The 25,804-nt window shown below is 44.6% G+C and overlaps 1 protein-coding gene across 1 annotated transcript in view; it reads right to left on the bottom strand.

Annotated features, from left to right (window-relative positions):
• myo16 (myosin XVI) overlaps positions 1-25,804 on the bottom strand; it is a 185,647-nt gene that overhangs the window by 70,301 nt on the left and 89,542 nt on the right. Inside the window, exons 15-24 of the mRNA XM_039014219.1 lie at positions 25,605-25,752; positions 24,252-24,372; positions 21,688-21,805; positions 15,278-15,349; positions 14,977-15,118; positions 13,049-13,121; positions 8,305-8,457; positions 7,830-8,030; positions 7,613-7,688; positions 5,098-5,285 (exon numbers count right to left, since the gene is read on the bottom strand). Coding sequence (XP_038870147.1) covers positions 5,098-5,285; positions 7,613-7,688; positions 7,830-8,030; positions 8,305-8,457; positions 13,049-13,121; positions 14,977-15,118; positions 15,278-15,349; positions 21,688-21,805; positions 24,252-24,372; positions 25,605-25,752 — 1,292 coding nt within the window. The remainder of the gene's footprint in view (positions 1-5,097; positions 5,286-7,612; positions 7,689-7,829; positions 8,031-8,304; positions 8,458-13,048; positions 13,122-14,976; positions 15,119-15,277; positions 15,350-21,687; positions 21,806-24,251; positions 24,373-25,604; positions 25,753-25,804) is intronic.

Below are 25,804 nucleotides of genomic sequence, written 5' to 3'. Positions count from 1 at the left end.
GAAGAATGGACATGGGAGGAGATACTGGAAGGCAAGGGACCCTGGGCACAGGCTGCAGAATATCGCCGTCCTAAGGAGGAGCTAGTAGCAGCAAAAGCGGAACGGCGAAGATTCGAGGAGTTGGCACGACGAAGCATGCACGAGACGCAGCCCCCAATTTTTTGGGGGGGAGCACACGGGGAGATTGGCGGAGTCAGGCTATAGACCTGAGCCAATTCCCCGTGCTTACCGCGGGGAGCGAGTGACCGGGCAGGCACCGTGTTATGCGGTAAAGCGCATGGTGTCTCCAGTGCGCGTGCACAGCCCGGTGCGCTCGGAGCCAGCTCTCCGCAAGTGCCACACTAGAGTGGTTATCCAGCCAGGGCGGATTGTGCCAGCTCAGCGCTCTTTGTCTCCGGTGCGCCGTTTCGGCCCAGAATATCCTGCGCCGGCTCTGCGCACTGTGTCTCCGGTGTGCTGTGACAGCTCAGTGTGTCCTGTGCCTGCGCTCCGCATGTGCCTGGCTAAAGTGGGCATTCAGCCACAAGGAGCGGTGCAAGTTCTAAGCACCAGATCTCCAGTGCTCCCCCACAGCCCGGTTCGACCTGTGCCCGCGCTCTGGAGGTGCCGTGCTAAAGTGGGCATTTAGCCTGGAAGAGTGGTGCCAAGGATAAGCACCAGATCTCCAGTGCTCCCCCACAGGTTCATCCTGTGCCTGCTCCACGAGTCAGTCCGGAGCCTGCAGCGACGGTCTCCAGTCCGGAGCCTCCAGCGATGGTCCCCAGTCCGGGGCTTGCAACGAGGGTCCCCAGACCGGGGCCTGCAACGAGCGTCCCCAGTCCGGAGCCAGCAACGGCGGTCTCCAGTCCGGGGCCCCCAGCGACGGTCCCAGTCCGGAGCCTCCAGCGACGGTCCCCAGTTCCGGGCCTGCGGTGAGAGTCCCCAGTCCGGGGCCGGCGACGAGGGTCCCCGCACCAGGGGCGCCACCAAAGTGGGGGGAGCCAGAGGCGGAGCGGGGGCTACGCCCCGAACCGGAGCCGCCGCCAAGGGTAGATGCCCACCCGGACCCTCCCCTATAGGTTCAGGTTTGCGGCCTGGAGTCCGCACCTTGGGGGAGGGGGGAAGGGGGAGGGGGGGGTACTGTCACGCCCTGACCTTAGAGAGCTGTTTTATTTCTCTATTTGGTTAGGTCAGGGTGTGATGTGGGGTGGGCATTTTATGTGTAGTATTTCTTTGTGTTTGGCCGAGTGTGGTTCCCAATCAGAGGCAGCTGTCTATCGTTGTCTCTGATTGGGAATCATACGTAGGTAGCCTTTTTTCCCACCTAGGTTGTGGGATCTTGTTCTTGTATTGTTGCTGTTGAGCCCTACAAGGCTGGATGTTTCGTTGGTTTTCTCTTTCTATGTTTTGCTGGTTATCATTAACGTTTCTAGGACACACGTTCCACTAGCGGAACCCCCCCACAACATTCCGCTGAAAAGGCACCGCGGGAAATTCAAAAATATTTTTTTTAAATATGTAACTTTCACACATTAACAAGTCCAATACAGCAAATGAAAGATAAACATCTTGTTAATCTACAAATCGTGTCCGATTTAAAAAATGCTTTACAGCGAAAACACAACATATGATTATGTTAGATCACCACCAAGTTCAAAAAACACACAGCCATTTTCCCAGCCAAAGATAGGAGTCAGAAAAACAGAAATAGAGATAAAATTAATCACTAACCTTTGATGATCTTCATCAGATGACACTCATAGGACATGCCTCCAAAATATCCGGAGAAATTGCAGAGGGCCACGTCAAATAACAAAAATACTCATAATACACTTTGATGAAAGATACATGTTTTACATATAATTAAAGATACACTTGTTCTTAATGCAACCGCTGTTTCAGATTTCAAAAAAACTTTACGGAAAAAGCACAACATGCAATAATCTGAGACGGCGCTCAAATATAAATAACAATTCTCCGCCATGTTGGAGTCAACAGAAATACAAAATTACATCAGAAATATTCCCTTACCTTTGATTATCTTCATCAGAATGCATTCCGAGGAATCCTACTTCGACAATAAATTGTTGTTTTGTTCGATAATGTCAATTATTTATGTCCAAATAGCTACTTTTGCTAGCGCGTTCAGTACACATATCCAAACGCTCGTGCAACTCACGCATAACGTCGGACGAAAACTTCAAAAAGTTATATCACAGGTCGAATAAACTTGTCAAACTAAGTAGATAATCAATCTTCAGGATGTTGTTATCATATATATCCAATAACGTTCCAACCGGAGCATTCCTTCATGTCTGTAAAAGTTATGGAACGCAAGGCAATATCATGAGAAATGCGCGTGACCAGGAACTGGCAATCTGCCAGACCACTGACTGAAACACCTCCCATCCGGTCCCACATCACAGTATACACTTCATTCAACGTTCTACCGACTGTTGACATCTAGTGGAAGGTGTAGGAAGTGCCAACAAATCCATATCTTCCTGGGATTTGAATAGACGATGAGTAGAAAAAACACCAGCCTCAGAATTTCCACTTCCTGTTTGTAAGTTTGCCTGCCATATGAGTTATACTCACAGACATAATTCAAACAGTTTTAGAAACTTCAGAGTGTTTTCTATCCAATAGTAATAATAATATGCATATATTAGCATCTGGGACAGAGTAGGAGGCATCTCGCATTACTCATCTCGTATGTATATACTGTATACTGTGCCCTTCACTATCTATTGCATCTTAGCCACTCTGTCACTGCTGATCCAGATATTTTATACTTATATATTCTCATCCCAATCCTTTACTAGATTGTGTGTATTACGTTTTGTTGTGGAATCTGTTAGATATTACCTGTTAGATACTGCTGCACTGTCGGATCTAGAAGCATAAGCATTTCGCTACACTCGCAATAACATCTGCTAACCATGTGTATGTGACCAACACAATTTGCTTTGATTTTGATTTGATTCACTTTCTTCGTGGTAAGCAACTCCAGCGTAGATACTCCAGTGTAGATTTGGCCTTGTGTTTTAGATTATTGTCCTGCTGAAAGTTGTATTCATCTCCCGGTCTTTGTGGTTGAATCTGTTTTTTGAAAATCACTGCTCAACTGAGGGTCCTTACAGATAATTCATTGTATTGTACAGAGATGAGGTAGTTATTCAAAAATCATGTTAAACACTATTATTGCACACAGGGTGTGTCCATGCAACTTATTATGTGAATTGTTAAGCACATTTTTACTCCACGTTTGGGAAACGATGTTCTAGCTGAAGTTATGAAATCTAGCATAATTGTGAGAACACAATGTTTTATAGCAGAAGGGTGTGTGGTTTGTGAACCCTTAAAATGTCATGAGAAACATTTATGATGACACTATCTTACCACATACTTGTGTGTATGTGTGTCTGTGTGTGTGTGTGTGTGTGTGTGTGTGTGTGTGTACATTTCCTCTTATCAGCTGGCAGTACAGGACAAACAAAGCTATTCCCAGAGGTCTATATTTAACAGTATGGTGGGAAGTGGCCTAATTTGGGAAACATGTTTTTTCCAAACACACACTCTTTGCTTTTCCATCAGTCCTCTGCTCCTGGCTGCTGCTTTTCCAATCGGAACACCCAGCTTCCGACTAAGTGCGTCACAGAAATGGGAACAGCCTACTTTCACCATTGGTGATTCCCACCTCCCTTAACCACCAATCAACATGTGTGTGTGTGGGGGGGGGGGGGGCATATTTAGAATGTTCTGAGAATGTTCTGAGGAGGGATGCTTTGAGCTGTCTGTCATTTCTATTGATCATGACGGTGAACACATCATTTATTTATTCATTTGTATGTATTACCACACTGATTGCGGTACTTTATTGGGGTCTTATTGATTTTACCTGGAAAAATGACATTGATAAGTACTGAATGAATACCATACTGACTGTTTTGATAGGTTGTGGTTTAGATATGACTCATGAGTTAGGGGTATCACCCTCTTGTTTAATGTACCTTAATGAGTCACGAATAGTGTATGTCTGTATATTGTATGCTATACAGTACGTGTCATATGTTACGTTAGCCTCTTTGCTCCTGTCGCTGAAGACTACAACCCATATCCCTGAAAACATATTTACCAGGCCTCTGGTTTACCTATTTCTGTCACTGAAAGAGAATCTATTATCTGGAATGCCTTACCAGTCGATACAGGTTATTAAATGAGATATACACTTACATTCCTGTTTCTCTCCTTTTGGACAGAAACATACATACCCACAAACACACTACTCTGTAGTCGTTGCCATGCGAGATTACCGTGTGATCTCAGATGCCCGAGCACCTTTAGGGAGATGCGGAGTGAATTTGGTAAACTCTGGAAAACATTTATTTTCACACATTTAGTTACCCATACCAACTGATATGGCATTCCAGATTATAGATATACCTTCGGTGATGGCAAATGTTTATTGGAAATAGATATATGGGAGGGCTGGTGAATATGTTTTTGGGAATAGATATATGGGAGGGCTGGTGAATATGTTTTTGGGAATAGATATATGGGAGGGCTGGTGAATATGTTTTTGGGAATACGGGCTGTCGTTTTCAGTGACAGGAGCCCAACGTGTACAGGTCTCCCGGAGCAACGAGGCTAATGTGTACAGGTCTCCCGGAGCAACGAGGCTAATGTGTACAGGTCTCCCGGACCAACGAGGCTAATGTGTACAGGTCTCCCGGACCAACGAGGCTAACGTATACAGGTCTCCCGGACCAACGAGGCTAACGTGTACAGGTCTCCCGGACCAACGAGGCTAACGTGTACAGGTCTCCCGGACCAACGAGGCTAATGTGTACAGGTCTCCCGGACCAACGAGGCTAATGTGTACAGGTCTCCCGGACCAACGAGGCTAACGTGTACAGGTCTCCCGGACCAACGAGGCTAATGTGTACAGGTCTCCCGGAGCATGAGGCTAATGTACCATATGACATGTACTGTATAGCATACACTCTGAGTGACTTGCTAAGGTGATGGTTATGTCACTTAGTCCTCCATACCTTGGTGAGCGTATGAGGTACGGTATGCTACACAGTATATGGTTTACCAGCCATTGTCCAGTACCTTGGTGAGGTCCAGGTACCTCCGAGGCTCGCGGCCTGCGGGGTTCAGGGTGGAGGGGGATGACATCCTGTTTAGGAGAAGTGCTGCTTTGGGCCCCCTCAGAGCCATCTTGGCCTGGCCCGGTACCAGTGACCCAGTCTGGGTCAGCTTGGACTGGAACAACTGCTGCACCAACACACTCTCACTGGCTGTACAGGGGAATCACAGAGAGAGAGAGAGAGAGAGGGAGGAAAGGGAGTTGAGAGGAAGGAGGGAGGAAGACAATTGGAGAGCGTTGATTGGAGGAGAGGATCAGCGGGAGCAGGAGAGGAGGAAGGAGAGAGAGGGAGAGAGAGAGAGAGAGAGAGAGAGAGAGAGAGAGGAGCAGACAGTAGACATGAGGGGATTAAGAGGAGAAGGATGGTTGGAAGGAAGGAAAGAGGAGAAGTGAGGGGGAGGCAAGGGAGCAATAATAGCCATGTAAACAATCAGCTCCATAAGAGAGTAGGCTGAGCATGCTGCCAAAGAACACGTGAAGCAGCCCTGGAAAACAATGAGATCTTTGAGAGAGGCATGTGTGTGTGGGAGGGGAGTGTGTGTGGTGTGTGGTGGTGAGAGAGAGAGAGAGAGAGAGAGAAGGCAGAGAGAAAGAGAGAGAAAAAGAGAGATCTTGAAAGGAAAAATAAACAAGAGTCCTAGACTGGTTGTAGGGAGTAATGACTGTGGGCTCCAGAGGTAATTGTCTCTTCATTTATGTAATCATAATCCCCCTCCACCCCCACCACCTGACTACTGAGGCCCACAAGGCACTCTCCATACATACAGCTCAGCCCACCCTCAGCCCCTGCTCCCAGCCCCCGCCCTCACACACCCTTCAATCTAAACTCACCTTTACCCTTTGGTATATAGGACATGGATGGGAAGGAGGGGCTGAGATGTATCCACAGGAGGATGCTGAGGGGAGGACAGCTAATAATAATGGCTGGAATGGAGTAAATGGAATGGTATCAAACACATAGAAACCATGTGTTTGATGTATTCGGTACCATTCCATGTATTCCGTTCCAGCCGTTACTATGAGCCTGTCCTCCCCAATTAATGTGCAACCGGCCGCCTGTGGCTGTATCATATTATCTGAGCTGGAAGTGTTTGTGGGTATGTATGTTTCTGTCATAAAGGAGTGAAACAGGAAGGTGTGTGTGTATCATAATGTGTGTACATTGTGTGTATGTGCACAAAGGAACAAAAGCAAGAGAGAGGGACAGAGAGAGGTACAAAAAGCCAACTCTGAAGGGGTAGCCTTGATTAGGCACATCTTGTAAATTACAGCAAACCACAGTAATTAGCCCTAGAGACGCTAAACTAGCTGCTCCTGGCTCTGACACAAAGTCTGCCTGTGTCCTGCTATGCTTGGCTCACAACTACACCAGCACACATCTGGCCATGCTCAATAGACTATATACCCACTACTGCTGTGTTTGGGTCGTTCCATATGAATTCAATCATTTTCTGACAGTACCCCTTCCAGACATGTTTGCCCATGGAAGAAGTGGTCAGAAAGTGACTTTTGGACCTGAATGACAAAACCTTCAGGAGATAGAGGTGGTCAAAGTTGATCCATTTTGCATTCCCCATCCTACCATGGGACAAGCATGTCTTCATCACTGGAAAAGATAAAAGGTTGAGTTTGATATTGTATTATCCTTACAAACAGGATTGTCAAACTATTTGATTATTTATTGAAAAAAATAATTAAATGTTTTACCTAAAAACGTGTCAACTCAATGTTTTCTCATATGTTGTAGCTTAGACACTATTTTACATTGTCTGAGGTGTTTGTGTTTTGCCTGTCATCGGTTGAGACACAGCATTCTTTTGAATTCAGGGTGAATGTCATTTCAATCATAGAAACATAATTTTGGAATGAACCTATCCCTTCAGACCACTACAATTTAGCTGGTACACCATTGACATTTAATTGAATTTATACATTTCAATTACTATCAGGAAGATGGCCACCAGTCCAACCACCATCGAATGACATCTTGAATTGGAATGTCTATTCTATTATTTATATCTCTATGATTTCAATAGGTTTCCTTTGAAAGATTGACAGTTTAATTTAAAACAATGGATATTTCCACTCAAGTCACAACACAAACACCTCAGATCATGTGAAATAGGGTCTAAGCTACAGCTTATGCGTGTTTAGTTAATATATGCTTAAGGTAAAGAAATTAAAATTTTAATTTTAAAAAGTTTTTTTTTCAAGAAATAATTAAATTGTTTGACAACCCTGTTTGTAAGCTTTCAAATGATATTAAACTCCACTATTTATATTTTTCAAAGATAAAGACATGAATGTCTCATGGTAGGGTGGGGTACGCAAAATGGTCAAGGTTTCTTAAAATCAAAAGGGGTGCAGTCAGAAATTGATCGAAATTAAATGGAACTACCCATGTGTGTGTGTGTGTGTGTGTGTGTGTGTGTGTGTGTGTGTGTGTGTGTGTGTGTATATATATTTAGTGATACTTACACTTCAGAACCAGTAGCAGGCTTTGGGGGAGGGAGTCCTTGTTCTTCACCAGGGATCCTGTGAGGTCATAGGCCATCTACCAATCAGAGAACAGATATACAACATGTTAAAGGTACCCTTTAAAATGTCAGATTCACTCACCTGATCTACATTGTATGTGAGTGTGTTGCTGTGTGCGTGTGCGCGTGTGTGTGTATGTGAGTGAACACCTACTCACTTGGCCTGCGTAGTGTTTCACAGTGAAGGCAGGACCCTGGTCTATGGGTGGGGGGTTTCCATTGCCGTCCTTGGTTGTCAGGGATATGCCGTGTGTGGGTGTGCTGTCGAGGTGTGTCTGTAGTCTCTTGTAGAGCGTCTGTTCTGTAGGCCTCAGCGACTGACTCTCCTCATCCATCACAGACAGCAGACCTTGAGGCTTCTGGGAAGATGGAGGAGAGGGGTCACAGACAGATATAGAATGCATAGAACCACGGTACACTGTGCACTGACGCAGGGTAAAATATTTTTCAGCTCCTTAATGTTTCAGGTTAAGATTGGAAGTAGTGTAACCTGATCTTGTACCACAAAATCTATATAACCACACTCAAAACCAAAGCCTTTTCTAGAATGAGATATGTGTTATTTTTATAGGGGTTATCACAGTTCTTAAAGAGGCAGCGGTGCGGTGGAGACCACAGACAACAAAACATTACCTGGAAGAAAAAGTCTAGAATGGCAGGCTGGTTGCCAGGTGACCGGAGCGTCTCCATGGCGATGGCCTCCTGTAGACACTCGGCCTGCTCCTGCTGGAACAGCACCTCGGAGACATACTGCCTCACACGCTCGTTGGTCATGTTCACACACAGCTGGGAACACACACAAATTAACATGCAAGTAAATGGTGTGTGGCAAATTCACACGGGACTAAAATTACAGATGTGGTGCTTTGTGCTTGTACACATAATTACATTACCCGACCTCCCTCAGTAAAACTCATGCCGTCTGATAAGGGCTACAGTAACATGTAAGCCTAATGTCCTAAACAATGGTTTCACCATAGGCCTAGGCTACTACGCAACGATGTATAGGCATATGCAATCACCGCAAATGGCTCACCAGCACTTCCCGCACTGCTCACATGCCTATCTCAAACCCTCATGAAAACTTTGGTTAAAAATTTAATAAAACAGTGAACTTTAAGAGTTGAGAAATAATAATAATAACATTAAAGGAGCAGTTGTTATTTCCATTTTTGGACTTATAAATAATGTATATGTTCCCATTTATTCTTGAAGAATATAACTTAGAAATACCTCTTGAGCTTCGTTTAACTTCCTTACCCAATCAGAACCCAAAATATAAGCTTGTTTTACTCCAACGTTTGTAAACCAAGTAAATGTAACCAAAGACTATGTAGCCTCAGAACATGGTTAAAACTATCATTTTGATATCATGGATATCATGGATTCGTTGCATCCATAGCTCTGTCTATGAATCTGAGGGTGGTTACATTTCTCCAGCCCCATCACTCAGGTTTTACTGAAATAGGGGTGGGAAGAATGCTTTGTTATTGTACTGCTGATTGCCACTGTAAAGCTTTGCCTCCTCTCCATGATAAGGAGCCCCCTATCCAGAGCCAAGAGCCGGCTATATGTCTATAGCTTACTTTAGCTACTGTACTGCTATAATAAAATGTGCCATTGTTTACTTAGAAGTAAAATAACAGGGCTTAGCTACAGGTTACTGCCAAAATAAAGGAAACACCAACATAAAGTGTCTTAATAGGGTGTTGGGCCACTACGAGCCAGAACAGCTTCAATGCACCTTGGCATAGATTCTACTAGTGTCTGGAATTCTATTGGAGGGATGCGACACCATTCTTCCATGAGAAATTCCATCATTTGGTGTTTTGTTGATGGTGGTAGAAAACACTATCTCAGGCACTGCTCCCAAATCTCCCATAAGTGTTCAATTGAGTTGAGATCTGGTGGCTGAGAGGGCCATGGCATATGGTTTGCATGCTCATCAAACCATTCAGTGACCACTCCTGCCCTGTGGATGGGGGCATTATTATCCTATAGGGGCATAGCCATAGTAGCCAAAATAATGGCCTGCCCAGCATTTTTTTACATGAGCCTAAGCATGATGGGATGTTAATTGCTGAATTAACTCAACCACACCTGTGTTGAAGCACCTGCTTCCAATATACTTTGTATCCCACATTTATTCAAGTGTTTTCATTATTTTGGCAGTTACTTGTATATTGCACAATGGGCATTAAGGGTTCAATGCAAATATCTCTTGCTTTTCATAGTTAATTTGCTTAATATTGGGATGGGAGAGCTGTCACTCCCCTTACTGTAAGCAATCACAAATCAAAGTACCAAATATTTCTGTCCAGTCCATGACGTTGCAGCTCGTGTCGTTACCATGCCAATTTTAATGGTGGCGCCCAGTCCCAAATAAGCATTGGATCCGAAATCAAAATATTCAAAGTTATGCAAAGATGCTATTTCTATATGACAAACATCCAGAAGATGTATTTATGGTTGTTTAGATTGTAAAATGCTTCCATTCCCCTTTAACATGTATTGGATATCACAATGACTTGTAAGAAACAACAGAAATAATTAAATTGTGGGATATTTAATTTACATTTGATTTAGTCTTTGAACTTGAATTGTATTTTAGTCTAATTCTACTCTCTTGTCCTTGAGTGCCGTCTATGACAGCGTCAGTCAGTCAGTCTCAGCAGGTGTTGATGTTTGTAAAGCATGAGCTCATTAAGGAAATGCTGAGCAGGTACAATACAGCTCTGACGAACAAACTCTAACAAGCCCAGGCCGCATTAATGACCCTGATCTGTGTGTGCATCGTGTGTGTGTGTGTGCCATGAACACTCTAAATTATCATGCTTGTTTTGTTGACACCTGCCCCTCCCCTATCTCTTCAGAGTGTAATGTGTAATCCAGTGATTAGTTGTCTTCAATAACAGACAGGGTCTCCTCAAACATGGACCTGAACACTGGAACACAGGAAACACACTGGGGGAAGGAGGGATGAGGGAGGAATGGGGGTGAAGGGGTCGAATGGGGGTGGAGGGGGAGAATGGGGGAAGAGGGATGTTTAATCCCCAATAAATGTCTACCCGTCTCTTTCTTTCATCCACTCTTACCCATCTATCTCTCCTACACCTCTCTCCATCTCTCTCTCTCACTCTTTCTAAGATTCCCTTGTCAGGTTAGATCTGTGAATTCCCCTCTTCCGTTCGGATTAAAGAACATCCTGAGAGGAAAGCAATTGATATCTTACCACTTCCAACACACACACACACACACACACGGTTTGATCAGGGGTGGTCCCAAGGGGAGAGTGGGAAAGCCGAGGGCAGCATGGGTAAGCACTTATTTCCTTGAACACCTCCAATGTTCCGCTCGGATTAAAGAACATCCTGAGAGAAAAGCAATTGACATCTTACCACTTCCAACACACACACACACACACACACACACACACACACACACACACACACACACACACACACACACACACACACACACACACACACACACACACACACACACACACACACACACACACACACACACACACACACACAGTGATATAGAGACTTCCAGCTAAACTCTCTGATCCTTGTTCGTACAGTGGAGAAGTCCATAAGATCTAGAGACCAAGGCTTTACACACAATATTTATGAACGAAAGAACAGAGGGAGAGAGATGGCTGAAAGAAAGACATGGGCAATGACAATAACATGCTGTTGTGAATCATTAACACGCACACACAAACAGGCTATTTGTTGTGGGCCTAATCCAGGGGAGACACAGAGTCAAAGGTATTGTGTCTGCTTTTTTATCCAAAGCAACTTTCAGTCATCAAACCCACTATCCTGGCTTTTGCAAGCACCATGCTCTACTAACTGAGCTACAGAGGACCATAAAATAAACACTGCCATGTGGTCCTGGTCTCAAAGGGTTAACCTAGACCTGTTATATACAGTGGGGCAAAAAACTTTTTAGTCAGCCACCAATTGTGCAAGTTCTCACACTTAAAAATATGAGAGAGGCCTGTAATTTTCATCATAGGTACACTTCAACTATGACAGACAAAATGAGAAAAAAAATCCAGAAAATCACATTGTAGGATTTTTAATGAATATATTTGCAAATTATGGTGGAAAATAAGTATTTGGTCACCTACAGACAAGCAAGATTTCTGTCTCTCACAGACCTGTAACTTCTTCTTTAAGAGGCTCCTCTGTCCTCCACTCGTTACCTGTATTAATGGCACCTTTTTGAACTTGTTATCAGTATAAAAGACACCTGTCCACAATCTCAAACAGTCACACTCCAAACTCCACTATGGCCAAGACCAAAGAGCTGTCAAAGAACACCAGAAACAAAATTGTAGACCTGCACCAGGCTGGGAAGACTGAATCTGCAATAGGTAAGCAGCTTGGTTTGAAGAAATCAACTGTGGGAGCAATTATTAGGAAATGGAAGACATACAAGACCACTGATAATCTCCCTCGATCTGGGGCTCCACGCAAGATCTCACCCCGTTGGGTCAAAATGATCACAAGAACGGTGAGCAAAAATCCCAGAACCACACGGGGGGACCTAGTGAATGACCTGCAGAGAGCTGGGACCAAAGTAACAAAGCCTACCATCAGCAAGGGCATTGAAGATGAAACGTGGCTCTTTCAGCATGACAATGATCCCAAACACACCGCCCGGGCAACGACGGAGTGGCTTCGTAAGAAGCATTTCAAGGTCCTGGAGTGGCCTAGCCAGTCTCCAGATCTCAACCCCATAGAAAATCTTTGGAGGGAGTTGAAAGTCCGTGTTGCCTAGCAACAGCCCCAAAACATCACTGCTCTAGAGGAGATCTGCATGGAGGAATGGGCCAAAATACCAGCAACAGTGTGTGAAAACCTTGTGAAGACTTACAGAAAACGTTTGACCTCTGTCATTGACAACAAAGGGTATATAACAAAGTATTGAGATAAACTTTTGTTATTCACCAAATACTTATTTTCCACCATAATTTGCAAATAAATTCATTAAAAATCCTACAATGTGATTTTCTGTATTTTCTTTTCTCATTTTGTCTGTCATAGTTGAAGTGTACCTATGATGAAAATTACAGGCCTCTCTCATCTTTTTAAGTGGGAGAACTTGCACAATTGGTGGCTGACCAAATACTTTTTTGCCCCACTGTAGTTAGCTGGTTGATACCTCTAAAACCTTCTCCACAGCCAGAAAAGATGACAGTAGCTCAGTCTGGCCTTGATGTTCGAACTATGTCTATGACTTGAGAATACCTCAGACAAACTAGAGCCATAAAACAAGACTCAATACAAATGGAAGGAGTGGAAACACACATATAATACGGCGTGGGGAAATCCATAATGTGAGTGTTGTGAAATTAACGTACCTGCTCAAATCCATTCCTCTGGAATTCCTCAAATCCAAAGATGTCCAGAATTCCAATCTCAAGAGCAGGATCTCTTTAGGAGAGGTGTGGAGGAGGGGAAAGATCAGAGAAGGAATTCACAAACAGTGTGACAGCTCCTCAGATGCCATGTTGTTGTGTGTCCCTGTTCGTGTGTATGTTTGATTTGGTGTGGCTAGAATGAATGGAAAAGTGTGTGTGTTCCCTGAAGTATATACAGTGCATTCAGATACTATTCAGACCCCATGAAGTCTTCCACATTTTGTTATGATACAGCCTTATTCTAAAATGGATGAAATTGTTTTTTTCCTCATCAATCTACACACAATATCCCATAATGACTAAGCAAAAACTAAAAACTGATATCGAATTTACATAAGTATTCAGACCCTTGAACTCAGTACTATGTTGAAGCACCTTTGGCAGCGATTACAGCCTCGAGTCTTCTTGGGTATGACGCTACAAGCTTGGCACACCTGTATTTGAGGAGTTTCTCATTCTCGCACAGCTATTATCAGATCTCTCCAGAGATGTTTGATCGGGTTCAAGTCTGGGCTCTGGGCCATTGAAGGACATTCAGAGACTTGTCCTGAAGCCACTCCTGCGTTGTCTTGGCTGTGGGTCGTTGTCCTGTTGGAAGGAAAACCTTCGGCCCAGTCTGAGGTCCTGAGCTCTCTGGAGCAGGTTTTCATCAAAGATCACTTTGTACTTTGCTCTGTTCATCTTTCCCTCGATCCTGACTAGTCCCCCGTTAAAAAACAATCCCCACAGCATGATGCTTCCACTACCATAATTCACCATAGGGATGGTGCCAAACGTGAAGCTTGACATTCAGGCCAAAGCGTTCAATCTTGGTTTCATCAGACCAGAGAATCTTGTTTCTCACGGTCTGAGAGTTTTAGCAAATTCCAAGTGGGCTGTCATGTGCCTTTTACTGAGGAGTGGCTTCCGTCTGGCCCCTCTACCATAAAGGTTTGATTGGTGGAGTTCTGCAGAGATGGTTTTTCTTCTGGAAGGTTCTCCCATCTCCACAGAGAAACTCTGGAGCTCTGTCAGAGTGACCATCGGGTTATTCTTCCCCTCCCTGACCAAGTGTCACGCTCGCTATCCTCAAACTCCCTGTCATAAATCGACCAAGGCGCAGCATGCATGTAGGTCCACATCTTTTAATGAAAGTGAAACCGAAACAACCAAAAAACAAACAGGTAAACAGCAAAGAACGTGACGCACCCGAGGTGCACACAAACGGAAAATAATTACCCACAAAACACATGTGGGAAAAGGCTACCTAAGTATGGTTCTCAATCAGAGACAACGATAGACAGCTGCGTTTGATTGAGAACCACACCTGGCCAAACACATAGAAATAGAAAATCATAGAACATAGACTGCCCACCCAAATCACACCCTGACCAAACCAAAATAAAGACATAAAACGCTCTCTACGGTCAGGGCGTGACACCAAGGCCCTTCTCCTCTGATTGCTCAGTTTGGCTGGGCTGCCAGCTATAGGAAGAGTCTTGGTGGCTCCAAACTTCTTCCATTTAAGAATTATGGAGGCAACTGGCACCCTTCTCCAGATCTGTGCCTCGACACAATCCTGTCTCGGAGCTCTACGGACAATTCCTTTGACATGGTTTTTTCTCTGACATTCACTGTCAACTGTGGGACCTTATATAGACAGGTGTGTGTGCGTGCATGCATGTGTGTGTGTGTGTGTGTGTGAGAGTGTGAGAGTGAGTGAGTGAGTGCTATTGTTGAGTCTGCGATGATGGACATATGACAGAAGGTTTTTAATGGGTATCTGTGCTGGCTGCCAATTAATTCCTTGTAGGGTTTACAATGAAAAATGTACATGCCTGCGATACACATGCACAGAGACGCGCGTACACACACACACGTTGCCCTACCCCATGTTGTCATCCTGTCCCTGTAGGTAGTAGTTGCTGTTGTTGACCAGGTAGCTGAAGAGGCGTCCGTACAGGGCTTTAGCCAGCTGGTCTCTGTAGTGCTGTGACATCTCCACCGTGTGACGCCGTGTGATGACATCACCTGAAGGAAACAAGAGGGTAAACGCCATGGTGACCTGGGTCTGACATCCAAACGGTTACCATAGAAATCCTATTTTCAGCTTACAGATGGGAAGTATGTTTGTATTGTGAAGTCAGTCAATGTTTGGGGAAAAGACGAGGACAGAGGGTGAGTGATTACCTTTGAAGTATTGCACATCTGAGGTGAGGGCAGAACTCAGGTCATCAGAACACACCTGTAGCATTCCAGATACTGGAGAGAGAGAAAAGGGGGAAAAAAGAGTAAGAGAGAGAAAAGAGAAAGTGAATAAGTAAAGTGATAAAAGAACAGAAAACAGAGATAGGGAGTGGGTGGAAAGGTCATACTCAGTTCAAGCCTAAACTTCAGTCACTCACAGAGAGATAAAAACAGTTTAAAATATGACGTGTCACACTCTGACTAGTACTGATGGTGCTCTGAAAAAAACGAGGGTCAAATCATAACGTCAGTGATCTTCAGGTCGGAAAGTCGGAGCTCTAGAATGATGCCAGAGTTTCCGACTTGGAATTCGGAGTTGGATGACCTTTCAAAACTATTTTTCCCAGTCGGAGCTGGTTTTTTTCAGAGTTCCCAGTTGTCTCAAACACTTTGAAGTCGGAAGTCGGAGATTTCGGTGTTCCCAGTTGTTTTGATCAAAGCAACACTTCTCGCTCCAGCCTACATAATTCATTCTGACATCACTGAGCCGACATGACGAGTCGATCTCCGCTAAAACTCATCACCGCTTATATGCTGGCAGCGCTTAGTCATCCCTGACTCAGGGCATATGAACGAGCACAAAAACAGTGTGACAGGAAATCAGAATCCCAATGACCTCACGTCTCCTTGAGTGGGCCCTGTTTTGGTGTGGGAGATGGCATAATTTGTCTACCCTCTCTGTGAGGTCAGGGTAACACGTGTGTAGTTGTGTCTTGTAATGTGGGGTGTAACGGGTCCTCTTCTCACAATGGTAACAGCATGAGAGGGAACAGGGGCTCACCAAACAGGTGACTATAGCAGACTGGCTGACACACCAACAGCAAATACATGACAGAATGGGAGAGAGTCTCTGTGTGTATGTGTGTGTAAGAGAGAGAAAGAGAGTAAAATAGGTCCTCAAGAACAATCCAGAGACACCATTTGCTGACAGCTACAAAGAGGAGAACGTAAGCAACTTAATTTTCCACAAGACCATCCCCTGGCATGGCACAATGCTATAAGAGCACACTACCCCTATCTCAAGAGAGAGGGTATTGGCCCAGGGTGGAAACTCAGAAAACTAGACATTGAGGAAATTGAAACAACCTCTGTCAACGTGTACAAGTCTGGGACAGTAATGGAGCAGGGCATCCTCATGCAGTTCCAGCAGGACTTTTACAGGATCAAAGAGAGAGCATAGCAGGAAAAGATCTCTGTGATGACTCCCCCATCCTGAGTGAGTCTGATCACACCTCTTCAAACTGTCCTACAGACGAGGATAGTCACCCCCCCAGCGCTGAACACAACAAGGTCCCACAACTGCACTGCTCCTGCATCATTGAAAGGGATACATTCCCAGAGCTGGAGAGAGACATGGTTGAGCTCAGAGAGCTAGTCCACACAATCCAGACATGACAAACCCAAAAAACAGACCAGCACAACAACATCCCTCCCAACAAGACCCGGAGGGCAGAAGGTGGAGATGGACAGCTGTCTGGGAGAGCTGGCTGCTCTACGGACTGAGGTGAGAGAACTTAGAGGCACACATGGCACTAAAGGAGGAGGTGAGAAAGCTGAGGTGTGACAGAGTGTAGGACACTCCCCCAGAGGAGCCAGTAGAACAGCCCACTTCAGACCCGGACCACAACCTCAACACCACAATGGGACAGACAGCACAGGACCCACCAACTCAACAGACCCCACCCCTTCCTAACAGCCCCCCTGTCAGCTCCCCTGATAGCCCTCTTCACACAGGCACAAATGACCTGAGGGCCCAGCAGGAAAAGTGGCCACAGCACTCAAGGGAGTGATTGATAAAGCTTATTCCACTTTCCCCAATGCACAAGTCTCCACCCTGCTACCACTAAAATACTTTCACCCTGCCACCATACAGCAGGTGAATGCAAGTATTTCACGTGACTGTGCCTCAAAACCTAATGTATACCTGGCCCACCACTCCATCCTGGACTTGAACAGCCTTTACGACCATGTCCACCTCTACAAGGCAGCAGTCCCAACTTTTGCCAGAACCGTGAAGGACGTCACCCTCAACCGTAGCCCCAGCACCTCACACAGGATCAACAGAGCAATGGACAACAGGCCTAGACGAAGCGAGACACCCTCCCAGACCTGTAAGACCCCCTCCTGAAGGACCTGCACCGAGAGAACCCATGCCAAGAAGACCTACACCCAGACCACAGAATCACCAGCCACACCCCAACCAGCTAAGACCACCCTAGGCAAACCCTGGCCACACCCTATATTGGCCCGCCCATATCAGAACTATGCCCCTTCTGCCAACCCCATTCCCCCCACCCCTGCGGCAAGAACCTCAACATGACAGCAGGACATATGACCAGACAGTGAGCAGAGCAACAGGCCCAACCCCCCCATTACACCCGCCCAAGCCCCATCCTGCGATCCAAGAGGTATGGATCAGATGTGCAACATGCTCTGCTCACACCTACTGTGATGATCTGTGTCTAAACCACACAAAAACAACACTAGACACTATGAAATGCAAAGCTTTTACTATCTCATCCTGGAATGTAAAAGGTCTGAGGTCATCTGCCTTTGGCCTAAAGAGCAGGAAACCAGACTTCATCAAAGAAATTGAAAATACAGACATTGTAATCCTACAAGAAACATGGTATAAAGGAGATGGACCCACTGGTTTCCCTCTAGGTTACAGAGAGCTGGGAGTCCCATCCACCAAACTACCAGGTGTGAAACAGGGAAGAAACTCAGGGGGTACACTAATTTGGTATAGAGCAGCCTTAACCCACTCTATTAAATGAGTCAAAACAGTAACATTTTACATCTGGCTAGAAATTAACAAGGAAATGATCTCAACATATAAATATTTCCTTGTGTGTGCTACCTATATCCCCACAATAAAATCCCCATACTTTAACGATGACAGCTTCTCCATCCTAGAGGGGGAGATCAACAATTTCCAGGCCCAGTGACATGTACTAATCTGTGGCGACCTAAATGCCAGAACTGGACAAGAACCTGACATCCTCAGCACACAGGCAGATAAACATCCACCTGGAGGAGACAGCGTTCCCTCCCCCATATGCCCCCCTAGACAAAACTATGACCACATAACCAACAAAAGCGGTTCACAACTCCTGCAGCTCTGTTTGGCGCTGGGTATGTACATAGTCAATGGTAGGCTTCCAGGGGACTCCTACGGTAGGTACACCTATAGCTCATCTCTTGGCAGCAGAAATGTAGACTACTTAATCACTGACCTCAACCCAGAGTCTCTTAGAGCATTTACAGTCAGTTCACTGACACCCCTACAAAATAACACTACTTGAACAGAGCTATGCTCAATCATGAGGCATAAAAGCTGAAGGAACTGAATAATATTAAGAAATGCTACAGATGGAAGGAAAGTGTGGAAATCTTCCAAAAAACAATTAGGCAACATCAAATTCAATCCCTTCTAGACAATTTCCTGGACAAAATGTTTCACAGCAATAGTGAAGGTGTAAACTTGGCAGTAGAAAACCTAAACAGTATATTTGACCTCTCCGCTTCCCTATCAAATCTCAAAATTTCAAGAAGACAACCTAAGAAAATGAACAACAATGACAAATGGTTTGATGAAGAATGCAAAAACCTAAGCAAGAAATTGAGAAACCTATCCAGCTAAAAACATAGAGACCCAGAAAACCTGAGTCTATGGCTTCACTATGGTGAATCACTTAAACAATACAGAAATAACCCATGTAAAAAGAAGGAACAGCACGTCAGAAATCCGCTCAATTTATTGAAAGAATCCATAGAATTGAATCACTTCTTTGAAAATTGGAAAACTCAAAACAAACAACAATACAAAGAGTTATCTATCCAAAACGAAAATGTATGGATAAACCACTTCCCCTATCTGTTTGGCTCTATAACAAAGAACAAACAGCAAAAACATATACATGATCAATTACAAATCTTAGAATCAACTATTAAAGACTACCAGAACTCACTGGATTCTCCAATTACATTGAATGAACTACAGGACAAAATACAAACCCTCTACCACAAAAGGCCTGTGGGGTAGATGGTATCCTAAATAAAAGAATAAAATATGAAGACCACAAATTCCAATTGGCTATAATTTAACTCTTTAACATCATCCTCAGCTCTGGCATATTCCCAATATTTGTAACCAAGGAATGATCACGCCAATCCACAAAAGTAGAGACAAATTTGACCCCAATAACTACCGTGGGATATGCGTTAACAGAAACCAACCTTGTATTATCAATAAACAGCAGACACGTACATTTCCTCAGTGAAAACAATGTACCTAGCAAATGTCAAATATGCTTTTTACCAAATTACCGTACGACAGACCACGTATTCACCCTGCACACTCTATTTGGCAAACAAACAAACCAAAACAAAGGCAAAGTCTTCTCATGCTTTGTTGATTTAAAAAAAGCTTCAGACTCAATTTGGCATGAGGCCCTGCTATACAGATTGATAGATAGTGGTGTTGGGGGGAAAACATACAACATTATATAATCCATGTACACAAACAACAAGTGTGCAGTTAAAATTGGCAAAAAAAACACACACATTTCTTTCCACAGGGCCGTGGGGTGAGACAGGGATGCAGCTTAAGCCCCACCCTCATCAACATATATGTCAACGAATTGGCGAGTGCACTAGAACAGTCTGCAGCACCCGGCCTCACCCTAATAGATCCTAAAGTAAAATGTCTACTGTTTGCTGATGATCTGGTGCTTCTGTCCCCACCCAAGGAGGGCCTACAGCAGTACCTAGATCTTCTGCACAGATTCTGTCAGACCTGGGCCCTGACAGTAAATCTCAGTAAGACAAAAATAATGGTGTTACAAAAAAGGTTAAGTTGGCATGACCACAAATACAAATTCCATCTAGACACCGTTGCCTTATAGCACACAAACAACGACATACCTCGGCCTAAACATCAGCGCCACAAGTAACTTCCACAAAGCTGTGAACGATCTGAGAGACAAGGCAAGAAGGGCCTTCTATGCCATCAAAAAGGAACATAAAATTCGACATACCAATTAGGATCTGGCTAAAAATACTTGAATCAGTTATAGAACCCATTTCCCTTTACGGTTGTGAGGTCTGGGGTCCACTCACCAACCAAGAAATCACAAAATGGGGCAAACACCAAATTGAGACTCTGCATGTAGAATTCTGCAAAAATATCCTCTGTGTACAATGTAAAACATCAAATAATGCATGCAGAGCAGAATTAGGCTGATACACGCTAATTATCAAAATCCAGAAAAGAGCCGTTAAATTCTTCAACCACCTAAAAGGAAGCAATTCCCAAACCTTCCATAACAAAGCCATCACCAACAAAGAAATGAACCTGGAAAAGAGCCCACTAACAAGCTGTTTCTGGGGGTTTGTTCACAAACACAGAACCCACAGAGTCCCAGGACAGCAACAAAATCAGACCCCTATTTAAATCATGAGAAAACAAAAAGATAATTACTTGGCACATTGGAAAAAATTTACAAAATAACTGAGACAACTAGAATCCTATTTGGCCCGAAACAGAGAGTATACAGTGGCAGAATACCTGACCACTGTGACTAACCTAAAATGAAGGACATCTTTGACTATGTACAGACTCAGTGAGCATAGCCTTGCTATTGAGAAAGGCCGCTGAAGGAGCCGTAGGCAGACATGGCTCTCAAGAGAAGACAGGCTATGTGCACACTGCCCACAACATGAGGTGGAAACTGAGCTGCACTTCCTAACCTCCTGCAAAATGTATGACCATATTAGAGACACACATTTCCCTCTGATTACACAGACCAACAAAGAATTAAAAAACAAATCACATTTTCACAACTCCCATATCTATTGGGTGAAATACCACAGTGTGCCATCACAACAGCAAGATTTGTGACCTGTGGCCACAAGAAAAGGGCAACCAGTGAAGAACAAACACTATTGAAAATACAACCTATATTTATGTTTACTTATTTTCCCTTTTGTACTTTAGCTATTTGCACATTGTTACAACACTTTATTTCACTTCTGTTTATTATCTATTTCACTTGCTTTGGCAATGTAAACATGTGTTTCCCATGCCAATAAAGCCCCTTAAATTGAAATTGAATAGAGAGAGAGAGAGAGTGGGAGGAGAGATATGGAAGGGGGGAGGGGATGAGAGTGCAAGGAGGAGACTGGTGGAGACTGCAGCAAAGCTGATGTAAACAATAGGATGGATAGTGACACAATTACTACTGCGTAGCTCTCCCTCACTCCCCCCTCTCTCCCCTCTCCCTCTGCTGTCAAACTGGTGTCAGTGCATAGTGTTTGCCCAGGTTACATGACGGGGGGGGGGGGATGCTGACCTCGCTCCAGCAGCTGCAGGTCAGAGGGGTAGGCTATCTCAGCGTCTGTCAGGGCTGTGAAGCACAGGTCCCCAACATGCAGCACTGCTGACAGCAGCATAAACACACTGTCCACTTCCTGAGAGAGAGAGAGAGAGACAGGGAGAGAGAGAGAGAGAGAGAGAGAGAGAGAGAGAGAGAGAGAGAGAGAGAGAGAGAGAGAGAGAGAGATATGTGAGGGTGCGGAGGGAGAAGGGGAAGGGAGAAGGAGAGAGAGAGGGTTGAGGAGAGGAGAGGTGGGGTGGGGTGGGGTGGGGAGGGAATAAGAGAGTTGTTATTGTTTTTACTCATGAAGTAGTGAAATCACACATATACTCCAAACCCCCACCCCCTAGTCTCCTCCCAAAGAGTCAACTCCCATCTTTTGAGCTAAAATATGTTCTCCAAACCCCTGAATCCGCCTCTCCCCCTTATCCCTAAACCTCTCCTCTCTCTCCGAACTCCTTATCTAACCTCTCCTCTCTCTCCGATCTCCTTATCTAACCTCTCCTTTCCCCTCCCGTCCCCTCTTTATCCCTCCTCCCTCTGTTTCGCCTCTACCCTTCCCCCACCTCTCTCTCAATTCAATTCAAGGGGCTTTATTGTCATGGGAAACATATGTTAACATTGCCAAAGCAAGTGAAGTAGATAATATACAAAAGTGAAATAAACAATAAAAATGAACAGGAAACATTACACTCACAGAAGTTCCAAAATAACTTAATGGTATCCCCCATTACCCAACTCTGATCCCTCAACCCTCCTGGACAGTTTGCATGTGTGTGTGTTATAGGAGCTGTTATTAGTCTCTGTCTGACACTCTATGCAATGTAGAGAGAGAGTCCTGCAGTAGGAGAGGAGAAGAAAGAGAGTGGGAGAGAAAGGAGTGATTGAGGTCCTTCATGAGTCATTCCCAATGAGAGCATAGGGAGGCACCATGGGTAGTCTCTCTCTCTCGCTCTCTCACTCTCTCACTCTCTCTCTCTCATCTCCCTCTCTCCCCTTCCCTCTCCATGTCAATCGCCCCTGTTTATCTCTCTCTCTCAGGAAGTAGTCTATCTCTCTCTCTCAGGAAGTACTCTGTCCCCCCCACCTCCCTCTCCAGGTCAATCTCCCCTGTCTATCTCTCTCCCAGCAAGTACTCTTGCCCCCCATCACCCCCTCCCCTCCTCCCACCTACATTATCAGCTGCTAGCTGTGGGAGGGATTAAAGCTGACTTTCTGGTCACTCAGTGCTGACAGATGCTGACTGCAGCCTATACATAGACTGTGATAATGTGATGAGAACACTCATTCTGTACACACACACCAGACAAGGTAGAGCACAGTACAGTCTGTAGATATAGCTAGTATACTAACATGCAGAACCCCACACGACCATCGCATGCAAGCCTGCTCACAAGCAGGGTGGAAAATGTACTTTTTGGTCTACCAGCCACTGTGGCAGGTAGATAGAAAAACATCTCTATATTTTTTTTACCAATCAAAATATTGTTTTCGCCATAATTACATCAATGTCACAACAAGGAAAAACAGATGAGCATGCTTTCTAATGTTTATAAAACAAGAAAAGTATTACTAGTAATGGGATATATTACTTCATTTCATTTTTATGATCTGCGTATTTTAACCAATGTATGTTAAAATAAATAATTTAGATACAATAGTTAAAACATATAAACTGTTCTACAACTGAACATCAAGAATCAACAAGTGCTTGCCCTGCCACAAAACACTGAGTGATAAGGCTTATTTATTATTATAGTTCAGGGCTCTATGCTGACATTTTTTAAAGGGTACATGATGTGCTCCTAAGTAGAATGGTAGAAGCTCACAGATGAATCTAGGAAAACAATTAAAATATTTGAGTGTTTTAAATATAAGAAATTACAAAAAGTTCATGAATAAAAGTTTTTGGGAGTGATCCATGCTCAATCAAGCACAATCATTAGGTGTGAGAAACATTTCCAGCTGCACCTTTTAAATTAAGGGACGGGCAGTTACCGTGGTAATTTGGGCACTTGCTTTGCTATGTCTTCCTTGCAGCAGACAGTTGCAGCAAACTAACATTGAAAAACAATCTAGCGTGTAAACAAACTGATGCAACTGGCAAATAAAAACTAGGACAAAGTCACACTTTAGTAGCCTTTCTTGTCAATTCAATCAACTTATACATGTGGGCTTAGGATTTTTTTGCTCTGGAGAAATAGACATTCTTAATGTCCAACCCTGCTCACAAGGGACAGTATGTGTACCCACCAGTAGAGACTGGTGGGAGGAGCTATAGGAGGACGGGCTCATTTTAATGGCTAGAATTGAATAAATGGAGCGATATCAAACACATCAAACATGTAGAAACCACATGTTTGACTCCATTCCATGAATTCCATTCAGCCAGTACAATGAGCCCATCCTCCTGTAGCTCGTCCCACCAGCCTCCTCTGGTACTGACTGACCCTATAGACTCATAGACATGCACACAGCCATATGTGTGGCAAATGACACATGCAGACTCATGCACGCACACACACAGTGTGTTACTGTACCAGTTTGTTGAAGCCCAGTGCTCTGAGGGCCTGTTTGATTGCAGTGAGACGGTCTCTACTCTGAGTTGAGGCTGAGGCCACAGGCGAGGAGTCTCCTGCGGGAACACCTGTACTCAGGTACCTTGAAGACACAGACAGAGACCAGTGATAGACAGCTATCACACTATACACCACAGACATGATCAACTACAGTACAGAGAAGAGCAGCAGGTAACAACACACAGACATAGAGAAACCAGAGAGAGAGTTCACACATTACAGATATACTGCACTGACTAGATATCACTGAGGGACTAAAGAAATAATATTTTACCCTGAAACAAAAAAGCATGTCAAAAGGTAATTTAAAGCATGGTGGTTGAGCAGGTATTCTCACGCTGAGTTATTTGTAACCAGTCACAGCAATCTCCTGCTGAGAAAGCGAGGGTGGAGAGGGGGCGAGAGATGGGGTCCCCAAATGGGCTAGAGTCGGAGGGCTTTTGATCACGCAGTCACAGCATTAAATCAGAGGCTGTAGCGTGCTTACCAGGCTCCAAAACCTGCATCCAGGTCACTGGATATCAGACAGGAATGCTATCACACACCACACACACACACACACACGCACACGCGCACACACACGAACACACACATATTTTACAAACTCAGCATGAGAGTGAAAGAGTTCCCAAACCCTCACTCTCATAGATTTAAACATGCACACCATCCCTTCCTCTTGCTAGCAGGTGACTGAGGGGGGAAATTCCCATATTTCTGCCTCTCACCCAGATTGAACCAGTTTCCTTCCCAAAATGTTAAAACATTTTACAAACTCAGCATATCTTCCTATATTACTGTAATCTGCATGGCCTTATTACCTGTGAGACAGGACGTTGTTGAGAAACAGACCTGTGAGACAGGACGTTGTTGAGGTACAGACCTGTGAGACAGGACGTTGTTGAGGTACAGACCTGTGAGACAGGACGTTGTTGAGAAACAGACCTGTGAGACAGGACGTTGTTGAGGTACAGACCTGTGAGACAGGACGTTGTTGAGGTACAGACCTGTGAGACAGGACGTTGTTGAGGTACAGACCTGTGAGACAGGACGTTGTTGAGGTACAGACCTGTGAGACAGGACGTTGTTGAGAAACAGACCTGTGAGACAGGACGTTGTTGAGGTACAGACCTGTGAGACAGGACGTTGTTGAGAAACAGACCTGTGAGACAGGACGTTTTCGAGGTACAGACCTGTGAGACAGGACGTTGTTGAGGTACAGACCTGTGAGACAGGACGTTGTTGAGGTACAGACCTGTGAGACAGGACGTTGTTGAGGTACAGACCTGTGAGACAGGACGTTGTTGAGGTACAGACCTGTGAGACAGGACATTGTTGAGGTATAGGGCACTCTTCTCTTCAGGCGACAGGCCCTCAGCCATCAGGTAGAAGATGTTGAAATTGTGTTGCTGACGAGGCAGGTGGACCACACGGGACTTCTCCAACATGTATGTGTATATCCGCGCTAAACACACACACACACACACACACACACACACACACACACACACACACAC

Source organism: Salvelinus namaycush, chromosome 19 (genome assembly GCF_016432855.1).
Source record: "Salvelinus namaycush isolate Seneca chromosome 19, SaNama_1.0, whole genome shotgun sequence".
Classification (NCBI taxonomy): Eukaryota; Metazoa; Chordata; class Actinopteri; order Salmoniformes; family Salmonidae; genus Salvelinus; species Salvelinus namaycush.
The sequence above is the reverse complement of the archived record's forward strand: the minus strand, read 5'-3'. Positions and strand labels throughout refer to the sequence as shown.